The sequence below is a fragment of the Dasypus novemcinctus genome, chromosome 8 (assembly GCF_030445035.2).
Source record: "Dasypus novemcinctus isolate mDasNov1 chromosome 8, mDasNov1.1.hap2, whole genome shotgun sequence".
Taxonomy (NCBI): Eukaryota; Metazoa; Chordata; class Mammalia; order Cingulata; family Dasypodidae; genus Dasypus; species Dasypus novemcinctus.
Window position 1 is genome coordinate 100538695 of NC_080680.1, and position 25477 is coordinate 100564171.

At 38.7% G+C, this 25477-nt stretch overlaps 1 protein-coding gene across 1 annotated transcript in view; it reads left to right on the forward strand.

Annotated features, from left to right (window-relative positions):
• The window catches only part of BRINP1 (BMP/retinoic acid inducible neural specific 1), a 211044-nt gene that overhangs the window by 53430 nt on the left and 132137 nt on the right, over nucleotides 1–25477 (forward strand). Inside the window, exon 2 of the mRNA XM_004453367.4 lies at nucleotides 1554–1821. Within this exon, the coding sequence (XP_004453424.2) occupies nucleotides 1604–1821 (218 nt within the window). The 5' untranslated portion in view covers nucleotides 1554–1603. The remainder of the gene's footprint in view (nucleotides 1–1553; nucleotides 1822–25477) is intronic.

Below are 25477 nucleotides of genomic sequence, written 5' to 3' on the forward strand. Positions count from 1 at the left end.
GGTCTAGAGAGGGGACTGTTCAAAGCTGCACAGCTTCACAGTCTGGTGAGCTAGACAAACATATAAACAAGTATCATAAAATATATTAAATGTTAACATGCAGTTGTGTAAAATGAACAACTAGAGCTGAGAGGAACAGCACACACCTTGTTAGAGGAATAGTAAAAGGAAATGGCCTTAGGGGAAATGAAAGACAAATGGCATGTAGGGGCAGTGGGAACCATGTGAGCAAAGGCGTTCTCTAATAGCAAGTTGACAACATCATTGTCAACATTCATTGCTATTATCATCATCATCATCGTTGATGCCCTATTGGGCACTTACTAGGTAGAGCATTTTTCATAAATTACACCATTTAATTCTCACAATAGTCCTGAATATAGGTGCTGTTATTAACTATATTTTCCATGCCTGGAAATGGACTAAGAAGTTAAATTACTTGCTGGGAATAATACTGTTTATAACCGATGGAAACTGTATTTAAAGCTGCCTTTCAATATGGAGTAAGATAAGCTCTTGTAGAATGAGTGGTCTGGGGAAGGGCACAGACAGAATGGAGTTATGTTGATCAGTAGAATGATGATGAGATCATAAAAACAAAGCTTTTAAATTTTTCACAGGCTAGGCATAGCTTTGTGGTTCATCTTCTCTTCTCCCCACGAGGAGCTTCTCCATAAGCTCCACCTTAGTCTTAAGCATTCCCTGAACATGGCACCATTGTGCTATGCTGTCATACCAAAAAAGAGGCAGGGAAGACCCCACATGGCCCCCTGGCTTTTGCTTCCCTTCTGAACACAGGGGAACCTTGAAGTTCAGTGGTGCAAGGGATCAGTTATCTGCGCTTGTTTCCTTGGGGTGAGCAAGATACTCTATTAGAGCATTATAGAAGTGAAGTAAACTCTAATGAGCTCCATGAGCTCTTCATTTGTAGGTATCTAATCCAGATAGTCATGAAAATAATCCATCATAAGAATGTATATTCATCTGATGATGCCCAAACAAAGGGCATGCTCAGTGGATGCATGTTTGTGTGAGAGTGGAAGGAAAAGGAACTCTTTTTTATTGAGGTTTACTCAATCCCTTTTCTGAGAAGGAGGTTATTTTAATGGTATAGGTGGAACCGATACTTGAGTTCTGCCTCCATGATCCTGACTGGCTTCATTCATTCATTCATTCATTCATTCAATCATCACACATCACTTGGATAGCTGCGATGTGCCTGCGGCTGGGAAAGAGGCACTTAAGCCCATCCTCTAATTTCCAGATGAGGAAACTGAATCCCTAGGAGTATAAACAGTTTGCATATATTCCCACATATAAGCAGCAAAGCAGGAGCATGAGCCCACATTTCTAGGACTTCTTAACCAGAAGCTCTACTTCTTTCCACAAAGCTTACTCTACTGATGTAAGCTATTATTAAGAGGTGCATTAATTGAAATTGTCTTTGTCTTTCTCTCTCTTCCTTTTCCTTCCCCCCCTCCCCTTTTATTCTCTCCCCTCTTGCCTTGTTTCCTTTCTCCTCTCTTTTCTCTCTCTTACTCTTTTCTCCACAGGACTCCTCAGAATGGAGCAAGAATGAGAGGAAAAAGGCCGGCAGAAAAGCATGAACTGGAGGTTTGTTGAGCTCCTCTACTTCCTGTTTGTATGGGGCCATACCTCTGTGCAGCCCTCCCACCAGGAACCAGCTGGGACAGACCAACATGTCTCCAAGGAATTTGATTGGCTTATTTCAGACAGGGGGCCTTTCCACCACTCCAGGAGCTACCTATCCTTTGTGGAAAGACACCGTCAAGGATTTACAACCAGATATAAAATATACAGGTAAGATCTGGGCTAAGTCAGCTTTATTTTTCATGCATTATATGCTTTGTGGGGTGAGATGGGCCTTGCTATGTATGTGGGGTGTCTGGGTCAGGGGATGACACCCTTTATTTTTTCACTTTTTCGGTTTTTTTCTTACTTTGCAAAAGAGATGAACAACAACTAGGAGAAGGCTGAATATCTAATGTTTATTGAGGACTTACTTTTTGTGGGCAATTGGCCATAATACTCTGTATACTTTATTTCATTTAAATCTTAAAATAACCATTAAAGATAGGTTCTGTTTGTTTTCTACAGAGGAGATGACTGAGCCTCAGCTAGGTTAAGTAACTAAAAGTCACACCTTCAGTAAGTGGTAAGGCTGGGATTCAAATCCTGTTTTATCTGCATCCATAGTCATGGGTATTTCCATTCACTCACATCAGGTGTCAGTAATGTTTGGCAAATGCAATTAATCTACCTCAAACCCTACTTAGACATATTCACTTACCTGGACACATGTTGGGATATCCTATGAACAACCTATCGTTGAGCTATTTATTCTTGGCCTATTGAAATCCTATTCATTTATGCTCAGCCCAAAACCTTTTCTTTGAAATCTTAGATTTTCCCAATTCCACTTATTCTCTCTTTTATGTACTCACTGCTCTCTTCCTTCATACCTTTTCAGCTTTAAGCCTTTTGGCATTAGAGTACATTCTTGTATTTATTTCTCACCTAACTTGAAAATCTTTAAGACCCTGGCTAATATATAATTCAGTTTTGGATCCCCACAATAGATTTTGCTCTGCCACGTAATCATAAGCACACAATAAATGTACATGGATTTAAATGTCTAGGAGAATGCAAACACTCCCTGGAGGTATAATCCTTGTCTTAAGTTTAGGGAAGAGGGGCATACATTGACACTTCTGGGCTAATTAGAGTAGGAGAGCTAGACAGCATGCTGGAGAAAAGGACCCTGGCCTTCAGCTGAGAAGGCATGAATTGAAGTCTTAAATCTTCCAGGTACTTGATATGAAGAATGGGTACATACCCTTTGCATATTTTGTGGCAAAAGGGATTTGGGCTGCATGATCTAAGAAATCTCTACCAGCTGCAAATGGCTGTGATTCTACTCTGAATATGCAAATCCCAGCTTGAACACTGACCTACTAGTGAATGAGATTCTGCAGTGGCTCCATCTATGCTAGTGTTCCTGGGTGAACTTTCTGTTGGCTATAAGGAGTAAATGATCAGAGAGTTATTAGGGAAAAGTTCTTCAGGGCACAATGAAAATAGGAATGGAAAGGAAAAGGAGCATAGGGTAGATAAGGGAAAGGAAAAGAAAGCACAAGGATGAGAAATATTGGGAGCTTCTTCAAGAGAAGAATATTAGAATTTCAAAACTAGAATGATTTATTCAAAGGGAAACCCCTGGGAAAAACTATTCCTAAATCATCAAAGATAACAGGTTATGTACTTGATTTCAAATTTGCATCCTTAAAATCATTGTTGGCAGAATGTAGTCACTGATGTTTGTGCATATGCATCAACACAAAAGAGGTACACATTGACTATTCAACAGAACAGGTAAATATCTGGAGTCCTGGCACTGGGGAAGATGCAGCCTTGATATGTTGAATTTATGGGACGAGAAGAATTAGTGAAGGTCCAGAATAACTTGTTCTGTTTGTGTTTTGTCAAATAACAATGACCCTTTGCCTTTCTTATGGCTTTCTCTTCCGTTGCCACAACTGAACTTCCCAAAGAGTCTAAGTTTGGAATGACTGGAATTCATACCCCCATTTCAAAGATAAGAGGATAAATGACTTGAATAAAGTCACATAGCCAGGGAAAGGTGGGGCCTGGACTGGAAATAAAGTCTTATTATAAGCTCATACCTACATTGATAAATCTGCTAGAACGATAGGCATTCATTCACTATTCTTAGCAAATACATTAAGTCTAACTATATGCTAGACACTGAGAATAATCAGTCCTATGATCTAGTCATAATATGATATGGTGATAATTATAATGGAGCTTGTGGGGGGAGCTATGGCACGTGATAGGTAATCAGTATATGTTTTTGATTGTTGTTGAAATAACTGTATAGGTAAATAGATATCCTGCATAGAACCACAGAAACTGAATGCTAAACAGCATCACTATTTATTGAACACTTATGATATGCCACGGAAAGGAAGACATCGATCCTCACAACATCCCCTGTGAGGTGGGCAGTGCCTTGCTATTTTACAGATGGCAAAACCAGAAATCGGGGGAGTTGAGTGCATTGCTCTTACATTGTCAATCTGCTAGGGAGTGGCGCTGGGGTCCAATCATTGAGCTCACTGGCCCCAAAGCCCTTCCTCTTAACCATTGCATTGGATGGTCCCCAGTATAGCTTCCAAATGTAGAGTGTTGCAGAGCTCTGGAAGGCATCTTTGAAACATGTTAACATTGCTTCCATTTCAGGGATAATTTTAGAGATGCTGGGAAGTAGAAGGTTGCTAACAAGATTGGAGGTCAGGATACCTGGATACTAATCCCAGCAATGCCACACACTGGGTGTGGAACATTAGGCAAGGTCCTCTCCTCTCCCTGCTTCCGCTTTTGTCATCTCTAGGGTTGTTGTCATCCAACAAGCTGATTCCTAAAATCTTTTCTAGCTCTACAATTTAATGTAAGATTTAGCCAAGGTCACATAGTTAATTAAATGATGGAGTTCAATCCAGACGTTAGGTGCCTGGTCATCTAGTTATTCCTTCCATTTTTTATTTAATCCTCAGATAATGTTAAGCACCAGCTACAGGCCCAGCACTATGTTTGGGGGAGGGAGGAGGATACAATGATAAATGAAATAAACATGGTCTCTGCTCTCGTGTTAGAGACTGATGTTCCTGAAATATACACACATTCATACAGTTTAAATGTATCCTAAATCCTACAAAGAGAAAAGTTTGGGGTAGGCATGGCTTAGAGATCTGTTATACTGTAAACACTGATTGGGCACCTACCCATGTGTAAAGATTAAGTGAGGGGCTCGTGCCAAAATCCCAACATGGGCATGCATGCAGATAAGTACCCAGAGACATGCTTTCTGTTATCCAGGTGCAAACAAGAATAAAAGCCAACCAGGATGTACTCATTGGGGCAGTTGTCAATTGACGTTTTCTCCCTAGTCACACACTACTTTGTTGAAACACTAAAACACGTTGGCAGGCAATTTCCCGGTGGGTCTTGCTGTGTGCTAACGTGGACACAATACATTAGAAACTTGACATCTACATCACAAAAGAAAGGCCTTTCTTACTGGATTGTCTGATTATAGAGGGTCTGGCCTGTCTTACTGAAATGCCCAGACTTAAAGTCTTGGCTAGTTGCTCATATAGCAAAATCCAAGCTAGAATCCAGGTGATCTGGGAACTTCAGAAAGAAATTGGGAGGAAGCCTCTTCTCATCACCGAAATAGGTTACAGTCATCTCTTTCCTCATGAACATGGGCACAGAGCCTGGCTTCTGCTCATAGAATCATGGTGGCGGGTTATCACCAATGGCAATAATGAGAATCCTTCAGATTAAATCCTGGCAGAAGCTGCCTCCCATGCTGCTTCACGAGTTGAGCAACAATATGTGCACATGCAGATGTTTGGGCACATGAGGTACATGCTCCATTACCCACAAGTTTGATTGGACATGTGGAGGGCTGAGGGAGTTTTCTGCTTTTGAATCTTCAGGGTTTGGTGACTTTGGAGTCAGGGAAGCTGGGTGATGGCCTAGCTTGCCTACTTCCTTGCCATGTGAGTTTGGCCAGAATAGGGACTTCTTTGAGCCTCTGTTACCTCATCTGTGAAATGGGAGTATTAGATGATGTAGGCTCCAAGGTCCTTCCCAACTCTGAAATTCCATGATTCCATGAAATATTGAATTAAAACATATAACAATATAGGGATAGTGGAGAGGACTCTGGACTTGGAGTCTGGAGACTCAAGTTTTATTCAGTTTGGAGCTCCCTTCTAGATTTCTAATCTTGGGCATTCATCCTGCATTCAATCATTGATATAGTCAAGATTCTAGCATTTACCTCCAATCCTGTGCCACAGACTGGAGATGACCAAGAGAAAACATTAAAGCACATACATATACACACAAAAAAAATTGCACCTCACAGTGTCTATTGCCTCCTTCACCAAATTCAGAGTTAAGGGAAGAAATAGAGGGGAAAAATAAGAAATAATAAGACAATTATCTTTCCATGTATAGGAAGGAATAAGTAACCCCTCAGATACATAACATTCTCCTCTCTTGAAGGGGAGAATGATGTCTGTCCTACCTACAGGTCAAATGTGATTCACTTTGTGTGAGACTGCTTTATAAAATGTACAGTATTGTAAATCTGGAAATTTTTTTCATGAAAGTTCTAAATCTATCATTCTAATAAAATCATATATTTTCACTTTTTTTCTCTGTTAAGCCTATACATATTTTTGTTATTGAATACAGACAATCCTTTATAGAAATGCTATTATTGACCCCCATTACAGATGAGAAAAGTGTATCAGGAGGGTAAGGAAATTGTCCACATCACACAGCTGGGAAGTGGCAGAGCTAGATTCAAACCCAGGCCCCTGAGACCCCACAAGAGCCCTGAACTCCCATGCTGCCATGACTCTCTCTGGTTACCTGGTTCATTACCAAATACTGAGAGACTCCCTTTGACCTTGGAAAAGCCAGTCTCTGGGAGTCTCCATTTTCTCATCTGTACAGCAGAGATAATATTAAATCCTGTTGTGGTTGTGGTGAGAAATAACTTAGATATCCAGGATACAGAGCCTGGCATTTTGCAGGAGCTCTATAGGTGGAAGTTTGCCCCTCTATTCGGGGCGGGGGGGGGGGGGGGGTTGCTGGTTGCATTACTACAAATTATTTCTTTTCTCCCCACAGTCATTTAAAAGTCAATTTGATCCAAATGTGTCTTTTTTGTCCCCATTGCATTTTTGTGTTTCATTTTCTGTTCATAATTTTTCCTGACTTTGATATCATCAACAGTTGCTATAAATTTAGCAATTATTTCTAAGGTGGTTTAATAGGAGCATTGTGGTAGCCTCTTTGGGGCTTTGGTTCAGGAGAATTACAGCAGAGGGAGAGAGACTGATAATGCTGGTCTCTATGCCACAAAACATGGTTTTGTGTTGAGTGGTTTTCCCTGCAGTTTCAGAGCAAGTGGTTTGTGGCTTATGGTGCACCTCCCTTTGAGTCCTAAAAAAACTACCTGAAATTTGAATGTAAATCAAATCCTGGTAAACCAAGTCTGATTGCCTAGCCATCTTGCATATTTATTTCAGAATTGTATGAATCTCAATTCTAATGCGCCATCCTGATGGCTCCTTGATGTATTTCTAAAAAATATCTGTAGCAGCTTTTATGGTAAAAGCTACTTGGCTAAGTGAATGGGGCTCAGAGTGAGTGGATGGTTCTAACAAGATGAATGAGATGAGATCCTTTTATCTCTCATCCATTCAGCACCAAGATATGCCAGACACAGTGCACTGGTAGTTCAATGATGAGCAAGGTGGACAATGTGCCTGCCCCCAAGAACCCTATGGAAAGGTAGGAATGAGAGAAAAGTCCATCTCTGTATCACTCACGTGGTTTGTGGTTGAACTCGAAAGAAGGCAGCCTCTGTATTCCAAATGGAATTTTGACATTATGCATAAAGGAATTATATTTGTATTAGCGTGACTAAAATTAAAAGTGATGTTAAAAAGGGGATGCACCTCCCTGGCACTGAGGGATTATTAAAAAACACCAACCAGCAATGCATTTGGAAAGAGATCTTGACCAAAAGGGGGAAAAATTAAATACAAAAGAGTGTGTATGGCTAAGAGATTTCAAAGTGAGTTGGGAGGTCATTCCTTACATTTATGTCCGTCTGGAGCTTACTGCCTGCCACAATAAACAAAGCCTAAAACAGTGGTGCTCCTGAGGGTTCTAGAGACATCTAGACACTATAGGCAGGGCACACAACTCCATGCAACTCCATGAAATCAGCACTCCATCCGTGGGCCTTATCTTGGAATATACAATAACCTATTTCCCCACTGTAATAGTTAGGCTCATTTATAATTACCCTACATATGAACTTTCTACTCCTTGAATCTACAGTGAGCACTATACCCATTAAATTTATGTCCCAGAAACAAATATTCCATCTGTTCATTTGCTGGTTGAGCCCAGAATCTCAGCAGAGTTACAGCTAGCACCTACTCTCCAGGTCATTAGACTCATCCAGGACTAACTAAATGATGATGATGGACTACCCTCATTCCAGAAAAACAAAGAGTATCTACAACTGCAAGCAAAGCAGTTCCTTCCATCTGCCCCCAAAGATCTAAGCCCCCTCTCAATCTGAAGCCGAGTGGGCATCACCATCCCCAAATCCTCAAGATTGAGGAATGAGCAAACATAATGAACCATGGAAGAAGGTAGACTTAATATTATAGTAACAAAAGAACTTGTAACATTGTTATAAAGACAGTGGCTACCAGCAGTTCTGAGGGGGGGTAGAGGGAAGAATAGGTGAAAAATAGGGCATTTTGGGGGTATTGGAATTACTCTGCATGATTTTGCAATATAGATACAAGCCATTATATATTTTGTCAAAACCTATAAAATTGTACGGTGCAAAGTATAAGCCATAAATGTTAACTACAGACCGTGGCTAGTAACAATGCTTCAATATTTGTTCATTAATTATAACAACATACTACACTTGTATATGATGCTATTAATAGAGGAAAATGTGAGAGGGGTGGGAATCCCTATATTTTTTAAGTAACTTTACTGTAATCCAAAACTTCTTTAAAAATAAAGTTAAAACAACAACAACAAGGTATTTTCTGGGGAAAAGAACAAACATGGAAGAACCCCCTAGTCAAATAGGTAATAATAATAATAATTTATAAACTTAATAGCAATAATTGCTAATATTAGTCATCAATTGCTGACATTGATTGAAACCATTCTAACTGTCTAGCATTGTACTACACACTGTATATAAATTATTCCATCTGATGCTTACAATAATTCTGTGTGGTAGGTATTGTTGTTATCTCCACATATGTATCTTATCCAAGAAAAGAGAGAGAATTCATGGCAGGGTAGGATTTGTTGCCTGGCAAGCTGATTCGAGAGCCTGCACACTTAATCACACTATGCTGCTTGCCAAATAATCTCAATGTACATGTGGGAAACAGATGAAAATTTCCCAGGCCTCTTTACTGCAAGATTCATTCAAGATTTCTATTAGACTATTTACCAATATTTGACCAAAAAGCTCGTTGATCATAGAACTAAAATGGCTGAATTCTGGTGAGAAGGCTTAGGAAACTGGTGATTCTACCTGGTTTTGTCAGCTTGAGTGTTGTTTCTTTAAATGCCAGCCTGTGCAAATGCTCTCCTGAAGGGACATCACTTCAGCTTGGGTAACTGGCACTAGGCTGAGGAAGCTACCCCTCCTGATAAGCTTTTGCTTTGAGTACTTTGGTCTGAGTCCACCTTCTGGTTTGTGATGAAAGGAATGGAATTAGAAGCTTCAGTTTTCCTATTGGGTCTAATAGCCTTATCTTTTTTCTCCCCCTTTCCCCTTCCTATTCCTAAATTGAGCAATCCAACCTAAGGTATAATGATTTCAACAGAGGGCAGGGACAGAGTTGATGATTTAGATAGATAACAACTCAATTCAGTGGACAGAAAAGTCCTTGGATGCACATTATAACCCCTGCGTGGAACTTAAATAATATATATGTCTATCAATGTCTTGGTCCTTTCCCAGATATTCAGATATGGTTTAGAATAGAAATGAGAATGACTAACCTAGAGCAGCGGTTGTCAACCAGGGGACTTTTGGAAATGTCTGGAGATGTTTTCAATTTTTACCACTGCAGGTGGTGGGAAGGTTGTTATGGTCTTAGATTCTGGTCTTCTTGTGTTTGAACCAGTGTGGCTGGAATATAGGCAACATTTTAATGGCTGGATTCCCAAATTAACTGGCTGTGGGACCAAAGGGGAAGAGAGGAAAGTGAATCAATTTATACTTACTACAGCAGGAAGGGAGGGTTTTAGGGAAACTATATCCCCTCTCCAGAAAAATAGTCTCCATTCTTCTAAGAGATTTGGAAGACCTGGTGGGTCTCTAGTTTGACAACAGGCTTCCTTAGGAAGCAGGATGTTTAGGCTCCACGGGTAGGTCCAGATACACATGGCCTGAGCCATTAAAACCAGCTTAGACCAAGAATGTTAACAAATACTTATTTTTCCTTTTAGAATGTTCCCAGTAGACTCAAAGGAAGGTAAGAAAGGGATGACATCCCGTTTGTATTTGTCGATTTCATCTGCTTAGAGGTTGGCCAAATTGGGTGAGAGCCATCATTCTGAGCCCCTGTCCAGTCCTTGTCCCCTTGCTTCATCCAAATTTCACATCAAGGTCCACTCGAATAGAGAGTTGGAGGGGGGTATCTAGCAAACATTTCCTGGGCCACTTGGCATCAATTCAATCTTTAGTGTTGATTATTTAAAATTGATTTTCCACTTGCATGAAAGACAACTTTATTGCTATCAAATTGATATCTTAGCAGTCTGTTACCTCTTTCCTCACATGCCATTACTTAACTGACTTCTGTGACCTGCAAACTGTGGTGTGCTGAAATCTATGCAGAGCAATTGTCTGGCTTTATTCAGGAGCAATGTCTGAAAATGGAGCAGTTTGCACACTCCCTCATATGGGCAAACTGACACCGTGTTTTTAAACTGATAGAAAAGATGGCTATTGTTATGACTGGTCTATTAGGAGAACAATGAAGACAAACCCTTGAATTTTCAGACTTGATGCTCTAAGTTTTGGCCACGTTAAAAAGAGAGAGATGGAATCCATGATTTGGAGCACCACAGCATACTCATTCTTTTGAAAAATGTTACTCATCTCAAAACTACTACTGACCAGATTCTGTACTGTTACCTGGGCATAGAAGAAAGCCTTGATCCCTTTCCTCAAAGAACTCGTAGTATCTTGGGGAAAACTGACTGGAAGGCAAACACAATGCTATGTGGTAACTTCTCTGATTGGGCAATGCAATGGGCACTATGCTTGTCTAGATAAGGAGAATAGTCCCTTAGCATTGGAATGATGAATTTGGGAAAGGTTGGGAGGAAAGGACAAGTCTGGGAAAGAGATTCTAGTAGAAGTGGTGTTCAGCTCAGCGTTCTAGGAGGATCAGGAATTCATGAGACAGTGACAAGGAGAAAAGCAGTCTAGGCAGATGGAGTAATAGCAGCAAAGTCAGGGAGGCAGAAGAGAGCCTGGGAATAAAAGTCTTTGAGTGTGTGTGTGTGTTTAGAGTGATGAGAATATAGAAAACTGGACATCAGTTTGAAGCCAACAATGAAAGGAATTTGGGGTGGCAAATAGATTCTAACCAGCCTGCAAACTCTGGCTAATTGATAGGGTTTTGCTGAATAGCTATTTAGACCAGTGCTTTGCTTTGTTTTGTTTTTACATTTCTTACACTAATTCATATTAAGAAATACATTTTGTATTGACACTCAGTAAACACAAAGATATACATGAAGATAAAAATATGTAATTGAAACAAAAAATCATGAAACTACACTTTGTCTACCAACAAAGTGTCTACCAACAAAATGATTTCAGTCGCCATTAAGGGGTAAGGCCTTATAGTTTGTAAAACACTGATGTTGACTCTATTGTCAAGTTTTGTTCAGAGTGAAATTATGCCAAGTTTGATCAGAAGGGTTTGCAATTGCTTCAGGTTGAGCAGGTTAGAATCTGTCCCTTGCTGGATGTGGATGTGGCAATAAGAGAACAATGAAGTTTTGAAACTTGAGACTGGTATGTTCTGATATACATTTAAAAAGGTCACTCTGGCTGCAGCATGAGGAATGTGTGTAAGGGAGAAAGAAGGAAGGGTTAGAAGGCTGTGGCAGTAATTCAAGGGAGAAGGAACATCTGCACCATGACAATGACCGTGAAGATGGAGTTTATTAACTCCCAAGTACCGCCCACTTCCACCAACAGAGCTACTGCACTCCCACTGGCAGGCAGTCTTTTTCCTATGCTGCATCCAGGCTCACCTGCCTGGGATTCTGTTCTCATACCCTGTGGCAGGATGCATTCTTTTATGCAGAGTTCTACAAGATGCTAGATAAATTTTTGTCTCTTATGAAAGGAACCAGAATGCCCAACCTTCTGCCTCTGGGCAATTTCTTTATCTCTGAAGTCATTCCTTCTGGGCACAAGAATTTCCCAGACTGGCTTGGAGCAAAGCTTCGCATCCCATCATTTATCTCTACTTGGCTGTTGTTCCCTTTTCACCTTGATGGAAACTTCCAGTTACAACTGGTAGCAAAACTTATATGAAATCCCACTCATTGTAGCTTAATAATTAGTAGAGTATATCTTTAGTTTCGGACAGACCTTGGTTGGTTTCCCGGCTCTGCCACTTCCCACTCAGGAGATCTTGGGCATGTTCCTTAAACTCTTGATCCTCAAGTTCTCTTTGAATGGTGATAAATTCCAAGATTGCTCTGAGGATTTACTAAGATAATTTATAACACTTAGCACAGAGCAAGCACTTGAAAACTGGTAACTAAATGAATATCTGAAGCCCCAGCCTTGGATCTTCAGCAACAGAGAGTCTAAGAAGGCTTGCAATAGAAACTTACAAGCAATGGGGATAGAGTCTACCACTATGTTCTGTTACCTGAGCTTAGGTGCACTATGCAGGCAGCATTTACCCATTCTTAAATTAAAGGGGTATTTCTTATGAGAAAGATAGAGAAAGGTACCTGGATAGGAAAAAACCAGAGGCCAGCAGGCTGACGAGGTATCCTTAACCTATCAGCCTGCATTGATTCATGTATACAGTGCACATCCCATAATTTGTAAGCATCTAATTTATTAATCAGCCCAGGTGATGGATGCAGTCTGTGACATGTCATCTTCTAGTTCCCTCTACACAGTACTCACCAGGTTGTCTTTGATCTGTAATGCTCAGGAGACTTTGGCCCCTTATGGATGGCTTCTCCACCAAGCACCTTCACAGCAAACAGCAACATTTCAGGATGCTGTGGCAGGAAGGGGAACTCGGCTTTTTCTCAGTTTGCAGGTTTGTTGTTCAGAGAAAGCCAGCAAGGTGTAGCCTCTATTCCTAAGCACTTGTGACAGCTTCTCTGTGGCTCTAACATGACACCCAATTTTATATCGCATTGATGGGGGAGTGAGAAAGGGAGTGAATACAAATGTTACAGAAAAATCAGTTCCACTAAGCAGCTTAGGATCATCTGACTTTCTGGAAGAAAAAGCTCACCTGTGCATTAATTCAACAAATATTTGTAGAGTTGCTACTATGGGCAGGCACTCTGTTAGACTCTTATGATACCAAGTTATTGCTGATCTGTGCCCTTCAGGGACTCTGTAGGGTTGTTGGGGAGAGATAGGCAATGAGGAGCCAAACAGCTCCCCAGTAGGAGGGGTACTGGGAAATAAGTATAAAATGTGGTAGGAATGCAAAGGAAGGGCACTGACAATGCTCTTGCAAGATTAAGGAAGACTTTCAAGAGGAGATCTGGACAGAGGGGTTTAGGCACTGGAAGGTTGGTGTAAATGAGTATGTTTTAAAGGCAAATTGAACAAGAGACAGACTTATTTTGGGGTCTTCAAGAACTTCAAGTGTGGAGGATGGACAGAGATAATTATAGGCTGCAGGACAGGGAAGCCAGCAGGGTTCAGGTAATGAAGCCTTATGCTTGTTATAAAAGAAATATTGAAATTTATCCTAAGGTGACGTACCCAATCTTTTGCATTTCACGGAGGCCTCACGCCTGAATAGTTTTGTTATAGATCTTCTAGGCTAAAGAAATATTAATGATTCTGTTTATTAAGTAGTTAGGGCCAAACAAATTAATAAAGCATTTATGTCCTAACAATTTAGTTTCCACATGAAAAATAATGCATATAAATTGATAGAAAAACTAATCTTTTGATTTTGTTCTTAAATAACTACAATTACTATTTCTCAAGCCTTGCAGTCAGATTGGATACTATGACCCTCATTAACTTTTGTGCAGTACTTACCTTGTAATTGTAGCAATTGCCAAAACCCCAGCTTCACAAAGATGTGCTCTCATTGAATGTAGTGTTGAAATTGTGAACTACCTTGAGTTAGTGGGTCTTGTAATGTCCAATGTCAAGTAGCTCTGTTTCAAAATTTTAAATATCCCGGTGTGTTCCTGTGAGTTTATTGTGGTGCCCTGGGCCACCTCAGCACACAATTTGAGGACCATATCCTAAGGACAAGAGGGAGCTAGAGGATTTTTTTTTTCCCAGTGGTGGGGCATGTTCAGATTGTCATATTAGAAAGATCACCACCTAGTAGAATGCATCAAACAGATTGATAGAGAAAAGTTGGGAAAGAGAATGAGGTGAGAATAAACTAAATGGCAAGACGATAAAGTGTTACAGCAGTGCTGCATTGGTCTAAAGTAGCATAAATGGGGTTCTGAAATATTTTAAGGAGAGAGAAGATGCAGTACGTGGTAAATGGATTGAATATGAAGTCTGAGAGGGAGAGAAGGCTCAGGAAGAAAGGGAATTGGCAAGAACATATAGAAAGTGATGAATCACATGATCTAGGCTGTATACTGAAAAGAGAAAGGACACATTTTTGGCTTGGTCAACTGGGTGAAATGATGCTCTTCATCAAGTTAGGGAGCTTTGGAAGGCAAGGAGGCTTTGGGGATTGTGTGTGTTTGAAGATAATGAGTGCACTTTGGAAATGCTGAGTTTAAACTCCCTGGGATATCCACGTAGAGACTCATTAGGCAGTTGTATAAATGGTTTTGAGCCTCAAAGGAGAGAGATGTGATAAAAATGATGGCCTTCAGAGTCTCCAGGTTACTGGGTTAATTGAAGTCATCTCACAGGGATGTGCTCATTCATGGAGGAACCTTTTAGAACGTACAGAGAAAAGCATTGAGAAGTTGAAGAAAACCAGGAATGTTTGTGGGCATGGAAGTAAAAAGAAGGTAATGTTTTAAGAAGGAAGGAATGGGTAATCTGGGGTGATGTTTTCTGAGATATTGCATAAATAGTCTTTTAGACTTAAAATCTTGACTTTGGCACAAGTGGCTTAAATGGAATGCCAGATTGTAGTGGATTGAGAAATAAGTAAGAAGTAAGGGAGTTGTAGTAGCTTGATATAGTTATGAATTCCAAAAGTAGATATTGGATTATGTTTGTAAACTGGTCTGTACCTGGGCATGATTAAATTGTGATTAGTGGTTTGACTGGTCCATGCCAGTAGGGTGTTGAGTCCCTGCCCTTTGGTAGGTGGGGACTCAGATAAAAGACATGGCAAAGGACAGAGTTGAAGCTTTTTGATGCTGGGGGTTTCGATGTTGGAGTATTGATTTGGGGTTTGATGCTGGGGTCTTGAGCTTTATCCCCAGGGAGTAAGCACACAGAGGAAAGAGAAGCAAGCTCTTGGAAGAGAGGACCTGAGCTCAGAGAAGAACACAGAGAAATAGGGATGCCTCCTTAGAAATGGCAGAAGCCCCAGGGAGAGACAGAGCCATTTTCCTCATAGTCTTCAGCTGACCTTGCGGGGAAACCAGAGGAACTGAGTCCAGAGAGAAACAAGACCTGGGAAGAGACGAACCCAGGAGCCTGAACCCTCACAGAGGTTGAAAGCCATCTTGCTCCAACTTTGGGAAGTGAAGTAACTTAGGCTTTATGGGCTGGTATCTCTAAGCTCCTACCCCAAAAATACCCTTTATAAAAGCCAGCAGATTTCTTGTATTTTGCATCAGCTCCCCTTTGGTTGACTAATTCAGAATCTGGTACCAGGGAGTAGGCAAGTGATTTTGCAATTACTGAAATGCTGGAATGGTTTTATAAATGGGTTAGGGGTATTTGGGAGGAATTGTGACATGCTTGATGGAAGAGGCCTAGATCTCTTTGAAGTGACTGTTGATAGCAATATGAATGCTGAAGAGACGTTTTATGATGACTTAGAAGTAAATGATGAAACTATTATTGGAAACTGGAGGAAAGGTGATCCATGTTTTAAAGTTGCAGAGACCTTAGCAAGATTAACGCCTGGTGTTTTATGGAAGGCAGAATTTGAAAAGCCTGGGCATTGAGCTGAAGAAATTTCCAAAGTAAACCTGAAGAATGCAGCTTGGCTTCTGCTTGTACCATATAGCAAAATGCTAGATGAGAGAGATATGCTGAAGATTCAACTGTTGGGCACAAAGAAAACAGAAACTGATTCTGGAAGTTGCATGCCTCTGGAAATCAAGGTCCCAAATGAAAGTGCCCCATCTGAGAACTAAACTAAACTTGGAACTTGTAAATCAGGATTGAAGATGCAGTTATGTTGGAAAGACTTGTGGAAAGTCTTACTGTCTGATGACTTGGACCCCTGCTTCCTGCATGCTAAACCAACAGACTTTTTGAGAGAGCTGTATCAACAAAACCAATGTTGGCCTGGAATAAAAAGGGCATGGAGAAGAGAGATTGAAGGGGAAATGACTTCAAGAGGAAAACCATGGAAGCTGAGATGGAATTAAGACATCACCTTGGGCCAAGAAAGGAACCCCACCCATGTGTGCAGAGAGGGTGAGTTTGCCCCAGCAGTTGAAGAGGGTGGTCCTGCACAATGTTCTAGGAGATTTTTACTGTCCCAGGGTAGAGAGAGGGTAAAGCGCATTCCCCAAGTATTAGGGCAATTAAGGTCATCACCCCACAGGTCTAAGAGGGGTGCCCTGTACCCCATGGATTAAGGAAGGCCAGGTGGTCAACTTGTTGCTCTGAGAGGGTTGTGCCAGCATGCCAAAGGTTAGAGGGAATGTTGTCTTCATGCCACTGTTCTAGGGGGGTTAAGACTCTAACCCAAAGATTGGGTAAGGTGTGGCAATCACCCCAATGCTCTCAGATGTGAGGTCTGTAGCTTGGTCGACACTCAGTTGCTTGATGAGGGTGGAACTAAGAAAGTGGCTGTTGGACAAGCCTATGGAAAGGGTGGGTTCCCATAAAGCACCATGAAGAAGAAACCTTTGTCTTAAGAATGGCTGTCAGACTTTGAAATCGAATGGAAGATGCCCTACAAGTTTACTGAACTGTTCTGGACCCATAACTCATGTTTCCCTCCCAATTTCTCCTTATTGCAATGAAAATGTTTATCCTCTGTCTGTCCATTTGTATATTGGAAGCAGACAAGTTGTTTTGTAAGTTTCAGAGCAGACAGGACTTTGTTCCAAGACAAACTGTATTTCTTTAAATTGATTGCAATGTGATTTAGTACTTGCATTGTTACTGATTTAAAGTTATTTTTGAATATTGTAATGTCTTTTTGGAATTCAGAGGGTGGAGTGTAGCAGTTTGATATAGTTATGAATTCCAAAAATAGATATTGGATTATGTTTGTATACTGGTCTGTACTTGGGCATGATTAAATTGTGATTAGGGTTTTGACTGGGCCATGTCAGTGGGGTGTTGAGTCCCTGCCCTTTGGTGGGTGGGAACTCACAGATAAAAGGCATGGCAAAGTTGAAGCTTTTTGATGCTGGGGGTTTGACATGTTGGAGTTTTGATTTGGGGGATTTGATGCTGGGGTCTTGAGCTCTATCCCCAGGAAGTAAGCACACAGAGGAAGAGGAGCAAGCCCTTGGAAGCAAGGACCTGAGCCAGGAGAAGAACACAGAGTGATAGAGATGGCTCCTTAGACATGACTAAAACCCTGGGGAGAGAGACAGAGCCATTCACCTGATAGCCTACAGCTGACCTTGTGGAGATTGGCAAAGCCTAGAGAGCCTCATATTCTAGAGCTGACCTTGTGGAAAAACCAGAGGACCTGAGCCCAGAGAGAAGCAAGGCCTGGGAAGAGAGGAACCCATGAAGCCTGGACCCTTGTAGATATCAATGGCCATCTTGCTCCAACATGTTAAAAATAGACTTTGGTGAGGGAAGTAACTTATGCTTTATGGCCTGGTATCTGTAAGCTCCTACCCCAAATAAATACCCTTTATAAAAGCCAGCAAATTTCTGGCATTTTGCATCAGCACTCCTTTGGCTGTCTAATACAGGAGCAGACTTTTTTGTTTTTAAAGAAGCTTGGCTATGAAAGGGAGCAGCGTTGTTAAATAAAGAGGAGTTTTTTCTTCGTTGGTTTTTAAGAGTAACATAAGCATGAGAGAGGAAAGACTGATGCTGCAGGACAGAGTGGGGCTATATTTTTTAAGTTCATTAAATATTTTATTGATACAAAGAATGAATAGTAAATAATTTAAAAATAAAAATATACAATGTTTCTTATTGTAAATTTTATATAGTCAATTGATTCTTACAGAATGCTTCATTGATTTTTGCCAGAATCCTGTTTCTATAGTCAACTTCAGATTGCAATTGATGAACAAGTGTATTTTGAACAAGAATGATGGCTATTTTTCTTTGAATGAAGGAGTAAGATGAAAGTGAAAAAATAGACATATGTTGAAGCTTTACTTGTGCATCCATGATACGAGCAACTTGTTCTCAAAGAATATCCCCTCAATTTTTGGTGCTAATCACATTATTACTACTACAGTATAACTCATTCATGTTTGTGTAACGTACATTATTAACATTTATTCCATCACTTTAAGTCTAGATCAGGGGTCAGAAAACTATGGCCCATAGGTCAAATCCAGTGTCTGCCTTTTTTAGTTATTATTAATTAAAATTGTAGGTTTACAGAAAAATCATGAAAAAGACAGAATTCGTATAACCCCTTCTCTCCCCTCTCCCCTCCCTACCTCTCTCCCCCAGTTTTCCCTATTATTAACACTTTGTATTAGTCTGATACCTTGGTTACAATTAATGGAACAATATTTTTGTAATTTTACTACTGGCTAGAGTCCATAGTTTGTATTAAGGTTTGTAAATGTTCCCAAACAGAAATTCTACAAATTGAGCATTAATTCCCCATCCCCTATGCTCAACACAGTTGCTAGTAATGTGTTTTCTAGTTTCTGATTGTGAATTTGCTTAGTCTAATTATTTCATAACAGTAGGATTGTACAATATTTGTCCTTTTGTGTCTGGCTTATTTCACTCAACATGATATGTTCAAGGTTCATCCATTTTGTCATGCATATCAGAACTTCATTTCTTTTTAGGACTGAGAACAATCCATTGAATGTGTATACCGCATTTTGTTTATCCATTCATCTGTAGATGGACATTTGTGCTTCTAGTGGGTGCTAAATGATATCTCACCCTGTTTCTTTAATGGCTAATAAACATGAGCATCTTTTCATGTGCTTTTTGACTATTTTGCTATCTTCTTTGAAGTAATGTCTGTGAAGACTTTTGCCTGTTTTTTTTTTTTATTGGATTGTATTTTTGTTCATGAGTTGTAGAAATTTTAAAAATACATTTTAAGTATTAAACCTTATCAGATATGTAGTTTCCAAGTTTTATCTCCCATTCTGTATATTGTCCTTTTTTTTTTACTTTTATGAGGAAGACTTTTGATGAATAAAAGGTTTACATTTTGAAGAAGTTCCATTTATCTATTTTTGCTTTGGTCTTTGATCCATTTTGAGTTGGTTTTTGTGTTTGGCATTAATTTTTGTATACTATTCCACCTTCATTATTTTGCCTATGAATATCCAGTTTTCTCAGCACCACTTGTTGAAGAGGCTATAATTACCCCATAAGTAGACTTAGCACCATTGCCAAAAATCAGTTGGCCATAGATGTCAGGGTTTATTTCTGATACTCTCAATTTAATCCCATGGGGAAATATATCTATCCTTATGCCAGTACCAACTATTTTGATTACTGTAACTTTGTAATAAGTTAAAATTGGGAAATGAGTTCTCCAACTTTGTCTTTTTTTTTTTTTTCAAGAGAGTTTTGAATTTTGGAGGCTTCTTACCCTTCCATATAATTTTGATGATTGGCTTTTCCATTTCTGCAAAGAAGGCTTTTGGAATTTTGTTTGGATTAGTGTTCAATTTGTGTATCATTGAGGGTAGACTTGAAATTGTAACAATATTTAGTCTCTTAGTCCTTCCATTTATTTAGGTCTTTGATTTCTTTTAGGACTGTTTTCTAATTTCCATGTATTAGTTATTTACATCCTTGATTAAATTTATTCCTTGATATTCTTTTTTTTTTAAGATTTATTTTTTATTTATTTTTCTCTCCCCACCATGTTGTGTGCTCCCTGTGCCCAATTCGCTGTGTGTTCTTCTGTGTCTGCTTGGATTCTTGTCAGCCGCACTGGGAATCTGTGTCTCTTTTTGTTGCGTCATCTTGCTGCATCAACTCTCTGTGTATGTGGCGCCATTCCTGGGCAGGCTGTGCTTTATTCACATGGGGCAGCTCTCCTTATGGGGCACACTCCTTGCACGTGGGGCTCCCCTACGATGGTGACACCTCTGCATGGCACAGCACTCCTTGCGTGCATCAGCACTGCGTGTGGGCCAGCTTATCACATGGGTCAGGAGGCCCTGGGTTTGAACCCTGGACCTCCCATGTGGTAGGTGGATGCTCTATCCATTGAGCCAAATCTGCTTCCCAATATTTAATTCTTTTTAGTTGCTATTGTAAATGGAATTGTTTTCTTGATTTCCTCTTCAGATGTTTATTACTTACATATATAAACACCACCAATTTTATTTATATATATTTTATTAGAAAAGTTGTGAGCATTCAAAACAATCATGTGTAACATACAGAATAACAGACATCATCCCTCCACCAATACCTGGCAATATTTTGAATATTTGTTACAGATAATAAAAGATTATCATCAAAATATTAATACTATTATGTTCCAGAGCTTACATTTGGTATATTTTTCCATATATTTCCCTATTATTAATATCATGTTTTAGTATTGTATATTTTTTAGAGTTAATGAGAGAACACTTTCATATTTGAACTGTTAACCACAGTCCATTATCTACCCCATGGTTCATTGTGTTACACAGTCCCATGCCTTGTACAATCCATCCAAAGTATACATTCAGTGGCTATCAATTTCATCACAGAGTTGTGCAGTCATTGCCTCAGTAAATTTTTAAATATTTCCCTTAGTCCAAAAGAAAAAATCCCATACCTCCCTATTACTGACCTTTATTATTTATATAGTACCTTTTTTGACAATGATATAAGAATATTACAATATTTCTATTAACTATAGTCATATTACATTAATTATGTTTTCCCATGCATCACCATATTCTTACCACCTTGTGAAAGTGACATAGATTTGTTCTATTTCATAGAAGAACATTCTTGTATTTGTACTATTAACCATAATCCTTAGCTACCACCAGACTCACTATGTTATTCTGTCCCTAGATTATTCTCTAGCTTTCTCTCAGTTGACATTTATATCCCTAAACTACCCCTTTCTAGCCACAATCCTATTTGTAAACTAGCCAGGTTAGCTATGCTCACTTATAATGTGTAACCATTAACTTTATCCATTTCCACACTTTTATAGTCAAGCTAAAGAAAACTCTATGTACATTAAGCATCAGTACTCCTTCTCAGTCCTCATCTTATCTCCTTGTAATCTATATTCTAGGTTTTAACTCCATGTGTTTATTCTTTATATCATTTGATATTTAGTGAGACCATACAATATTTGCACTTTTGTGTCTGGCTTATGTCACTCATCATAATGTTCTCAAGGTTCATCCTATTGTAATACATGTCCCAATTTCATTTCTTTATCAGCAGTGTAGTAGTCCATCATATGTGTATACCATATTTGTTTATCCAATCATCAGTCATCAGTTGATGGACATTTGGGTTGTGTCCATCTTTTGGCAATTGTGAATAATGCTGCTATGAACATCAGTGTGCAAATGTTCGCATCACTGTTTTCAGTTCTTCTGGATATATTCCTAATAGAGGGAATACTGGATCACAAAGCAGTTCTATATTTAGCTTCCTGAGGAACCATCAAACAGTCTTCCACAGAGGCTACACCATTCTACATTCCCTCCAACAATGAAGGCGTGTTCCTATTTTTCTATATCCTCTTCAGCACTTGTAGTTTTCTGTCTTTTATTTTGCTTTGTTTTTAATGAATGGCTATTCTGTGAGGTGTGAAGTGATATCTCATTGTTGTTTTGATTTACATTTCACTAATACTAGTGATATTGAACATTTTTTTCATGTGCTTTTTCTCCATTTGTATTTCCTCTTTGGAAAAATGTCTATTTAAGTCTTTTGCCCATTTTTAAATTGGATTGCTTGCCCTTTTATCATTGAATTATGTGATATCTTTATATAGCATGGAAATAAAACCCTTATCAATTAGGTGTTTTCCAAATATTTTCTCCCATTGAGTTTGTTGTCTTTTTACCTTCTTGACAAAGTGCTTTGAGGCATAAAAATATTTAAGTTCTACAAGGTCCCATTTATCTTTTTTTTTTCTTTTGATGCTCATGCTTTGGGTGTAAGGTTTAAGAAACCACCTACCACCAGATCTTGAAGATATTTCCCTATATTCCAGGAGTTTTATGGTTCTAGCTTTTATAATTAGGTCTTTGATCCATTTTGGATTACTTTTTGTATAAGGTATGAGATGGGAGTCCTCTTTCTTTCTTTTAGCTGTGGATATCCAGTTCCCCCAGCACCATTTGTGTTCTGACCTGGCTGGACTTGACAGCCTTGCTAAAAATTATATGACTTTAGAGGTGAGAGTCTGTTTCTGAACCATCAGGTCAGTTCCATTTGTCTATATGTCTATATGTCCATGCCAGTACCATGGTATTTTTACCACTTCAGCTAGGAAATAAGACTTAAAATTTGGAAATGAGAGTCCTCCAACTTTGTTCTTCCTTTTTAAGGTGTTTCTGGCTTTTCAGAGCCATTTACCATTCCAAATAATTTAATAATTGGTTTTTCTATTTATTTTAAAAAAGACTGTTGGAATTTTTATTGGAATTGCATTGAATCTGTATATCAGTGTGGGTAGAACTGATATCTTATCAATATTTAGTCTTTAAATCCATGAACATGGAATATTCTTCCATTTATTTAGGTCTTTTAAAATTTCCTTTCACAATGCATTGCAGTTTTCTGAATACAGATCCTTTATGTCCTTGGTTAAGGTTACTACTAAATATTTGATTATTTTAGTTGCTATTATAAAGGGAATTTGCTCCTCACTTCCTGCTCAGATTGCTCATTATTAATATGTATAAACACTACTGATTTTTTACATGTTAATCTTTCATCCTGCCACTCTGCTGAACTCGTTTATTAGTTCTAATAGCTTTGTTGTAGACTTTTGAGGTCCTCCTAGGTATAGGATCATAACATCTGTAAACAGCAAAAATTTTACTTCTTCCTTTCCAATTTGGACGTGTTGTATTTCTTTTTCCTGCTTGATTGCTTTAGGTAGAGCCCCTAGCACTCTGTTGAAGAGCAGTAGTGACAGTGAGCTTCTTTGTCTTGTTCCCCATCTCAACAGGAGAGCTTTCAGTCTTTAATCATTGAGTACAATGTTAGCTGTGTGATTTTTTTATGTGCCTTTTATCATGTTAAGAAAATTTCCTTTAATTCCTATCTTTTGGAGTATATTTATCAAGAAAGGATGCTGTATTTTGTCAAATGCCTTATTAATTTTGTTGACCTTTTCAAAGAACCAACTTTTGGTTTAGTTTAATTCTATGTTTTTTGTTCTCAATTACATTTATTTCTGCTCTGATATTTGCCATTTCATTCCTTCTGCTTGTTTTGGGAATAGTTTGCTGTTCTTTTTCAACTTCTTCAGCTGTATAGTTAGTTTTTTTTTTTTTTTAATTAGCTTTCTTCTTTTTTAATGTAAGCTTTTAGGGCTATAAATTTCCCTCTCAGCACTGCCTTTGCTGTGTCCCATAGGTTTTGATATGTCGTGTTCTTGTTTTCATTCATCTTGAGATATTTATTGATTTCTCTTGCAATTTCTTCTTTGACCCACTGACTGTTCAATCTCCGTATATTTGTGCATTTTCTTCTTTCCTGCCTGTTATTGATTTTCAGCTTTATTCCATTATGATCAAACTGCTATGCATGTACTGGACAGTATATATCCTGCCATAACTCACTGAATGTACTGGAGGAGAGTGTGAACTACAGGGTAAACTATTATCCATGTGGTGCAGCAGTGCCCCAAAATGTGTTCACCGAGTGTGATGAATGTGCCACATGATGGGAGAGGTTGTTGGTGAGGATTGGGATGGGGGGATGGAGGGTATACAGGAACCTCTTATGTTTTTTATAATGTAACCATTTTTGTGATGTATGTATGTATGTATCTTCAAAAAAATACAATTTACAAAAGTGATGGGCATGGGGGGGTTGGAGGTGGGTTATATGGGACCTCATGTTTTTTTAATGTAATATTCTATGTGATCTATTAACTTTAATTTTAAAAAGTGTTATTTAAAATTAAATAAGATAGACAAAAAAAGTGCTATGCATAATTTGAATCTTTTTAAATTTGTTGAAATCTCTTTTGTGACTCAACATTTGCTTTATCCTTGAGAAAAATCCATGAATGCTTGAGAATATTGTATATTTTGCTGTCTTAGGGTGCAGTGTTCTGTATATGTCTATTAAGCTTAGCTAAATTATAATAATATTATTAATAAATATATAATATATATTATTAACAAATATATAATGAACCTCTACTTTGATGTTCTGTCCAATGATGGGAGTGGTATATTGAAGCCTTCAACTATTATTGTAGAGACATCTAGTTCCCTCTTCAGTTTTGCCAGTGTTTTCTTCATGTAGTTTGGGGCATCTTGATTAGGTACATATAATATGTATTTATGATTATTATTTCTTATTAATATATAACATCCCTCTTTGTCTCTAATAGCAGCTGTGCTTTTAAAGTCTATTTCATTTGAAATAAGTATAGCTACTCCAGCTTTTTTTTGTTACTGTGTGTGTGAAATATTTTCTTGCAGCCTCTCACTTTCAATCTATTTGTATCCTTGGATCTAAGGTGAGTCTCTTATAAACAGCATATAGATTATTCGTATTTCCTTATCTACTCTGCCAGTCTGTGTCTTTTGATTAGGAAGTTTAATCCGTTAAACATTATTTATGGTAATGTTATTACTATAAAGGCAGTTCATATTTCACCCATTTTGATCTTTGGCTTTTATCTGCCATATCTAATTTTCACCATTCTTTTTTACACCTTTAACTACTTGTACTGATATAATCTTCATTTCTAGACTCTTTTCCAAGCCTCTCCCTCCTGTCTTTTATTTTAAGGCTGTAGGAACGCAGGTTTCTGGAAGGCGGGTTACAAACTCTCTCAGTTTCTGTTTATCTCTGAAAATTCTAAACTGGCTCTATTTTTGAAAGACAGTCTTTCTGGATATAACATTCTTGGCTGATAGTTTTTCTTTTGCAGTATCTTAAATATATCACCTACTGTCTTCTTGCCTTCATGGTTTCTGATGAGAAATCAACACTTACTTTTACTGGGCATCCCTGGTATGTGATGAATCTTTCTCTTTCTACTTTCAGGATTCTCTATCTTTGGCATTTGGCATTCTGATTAGTATGTGTCTCAGAGGAGGT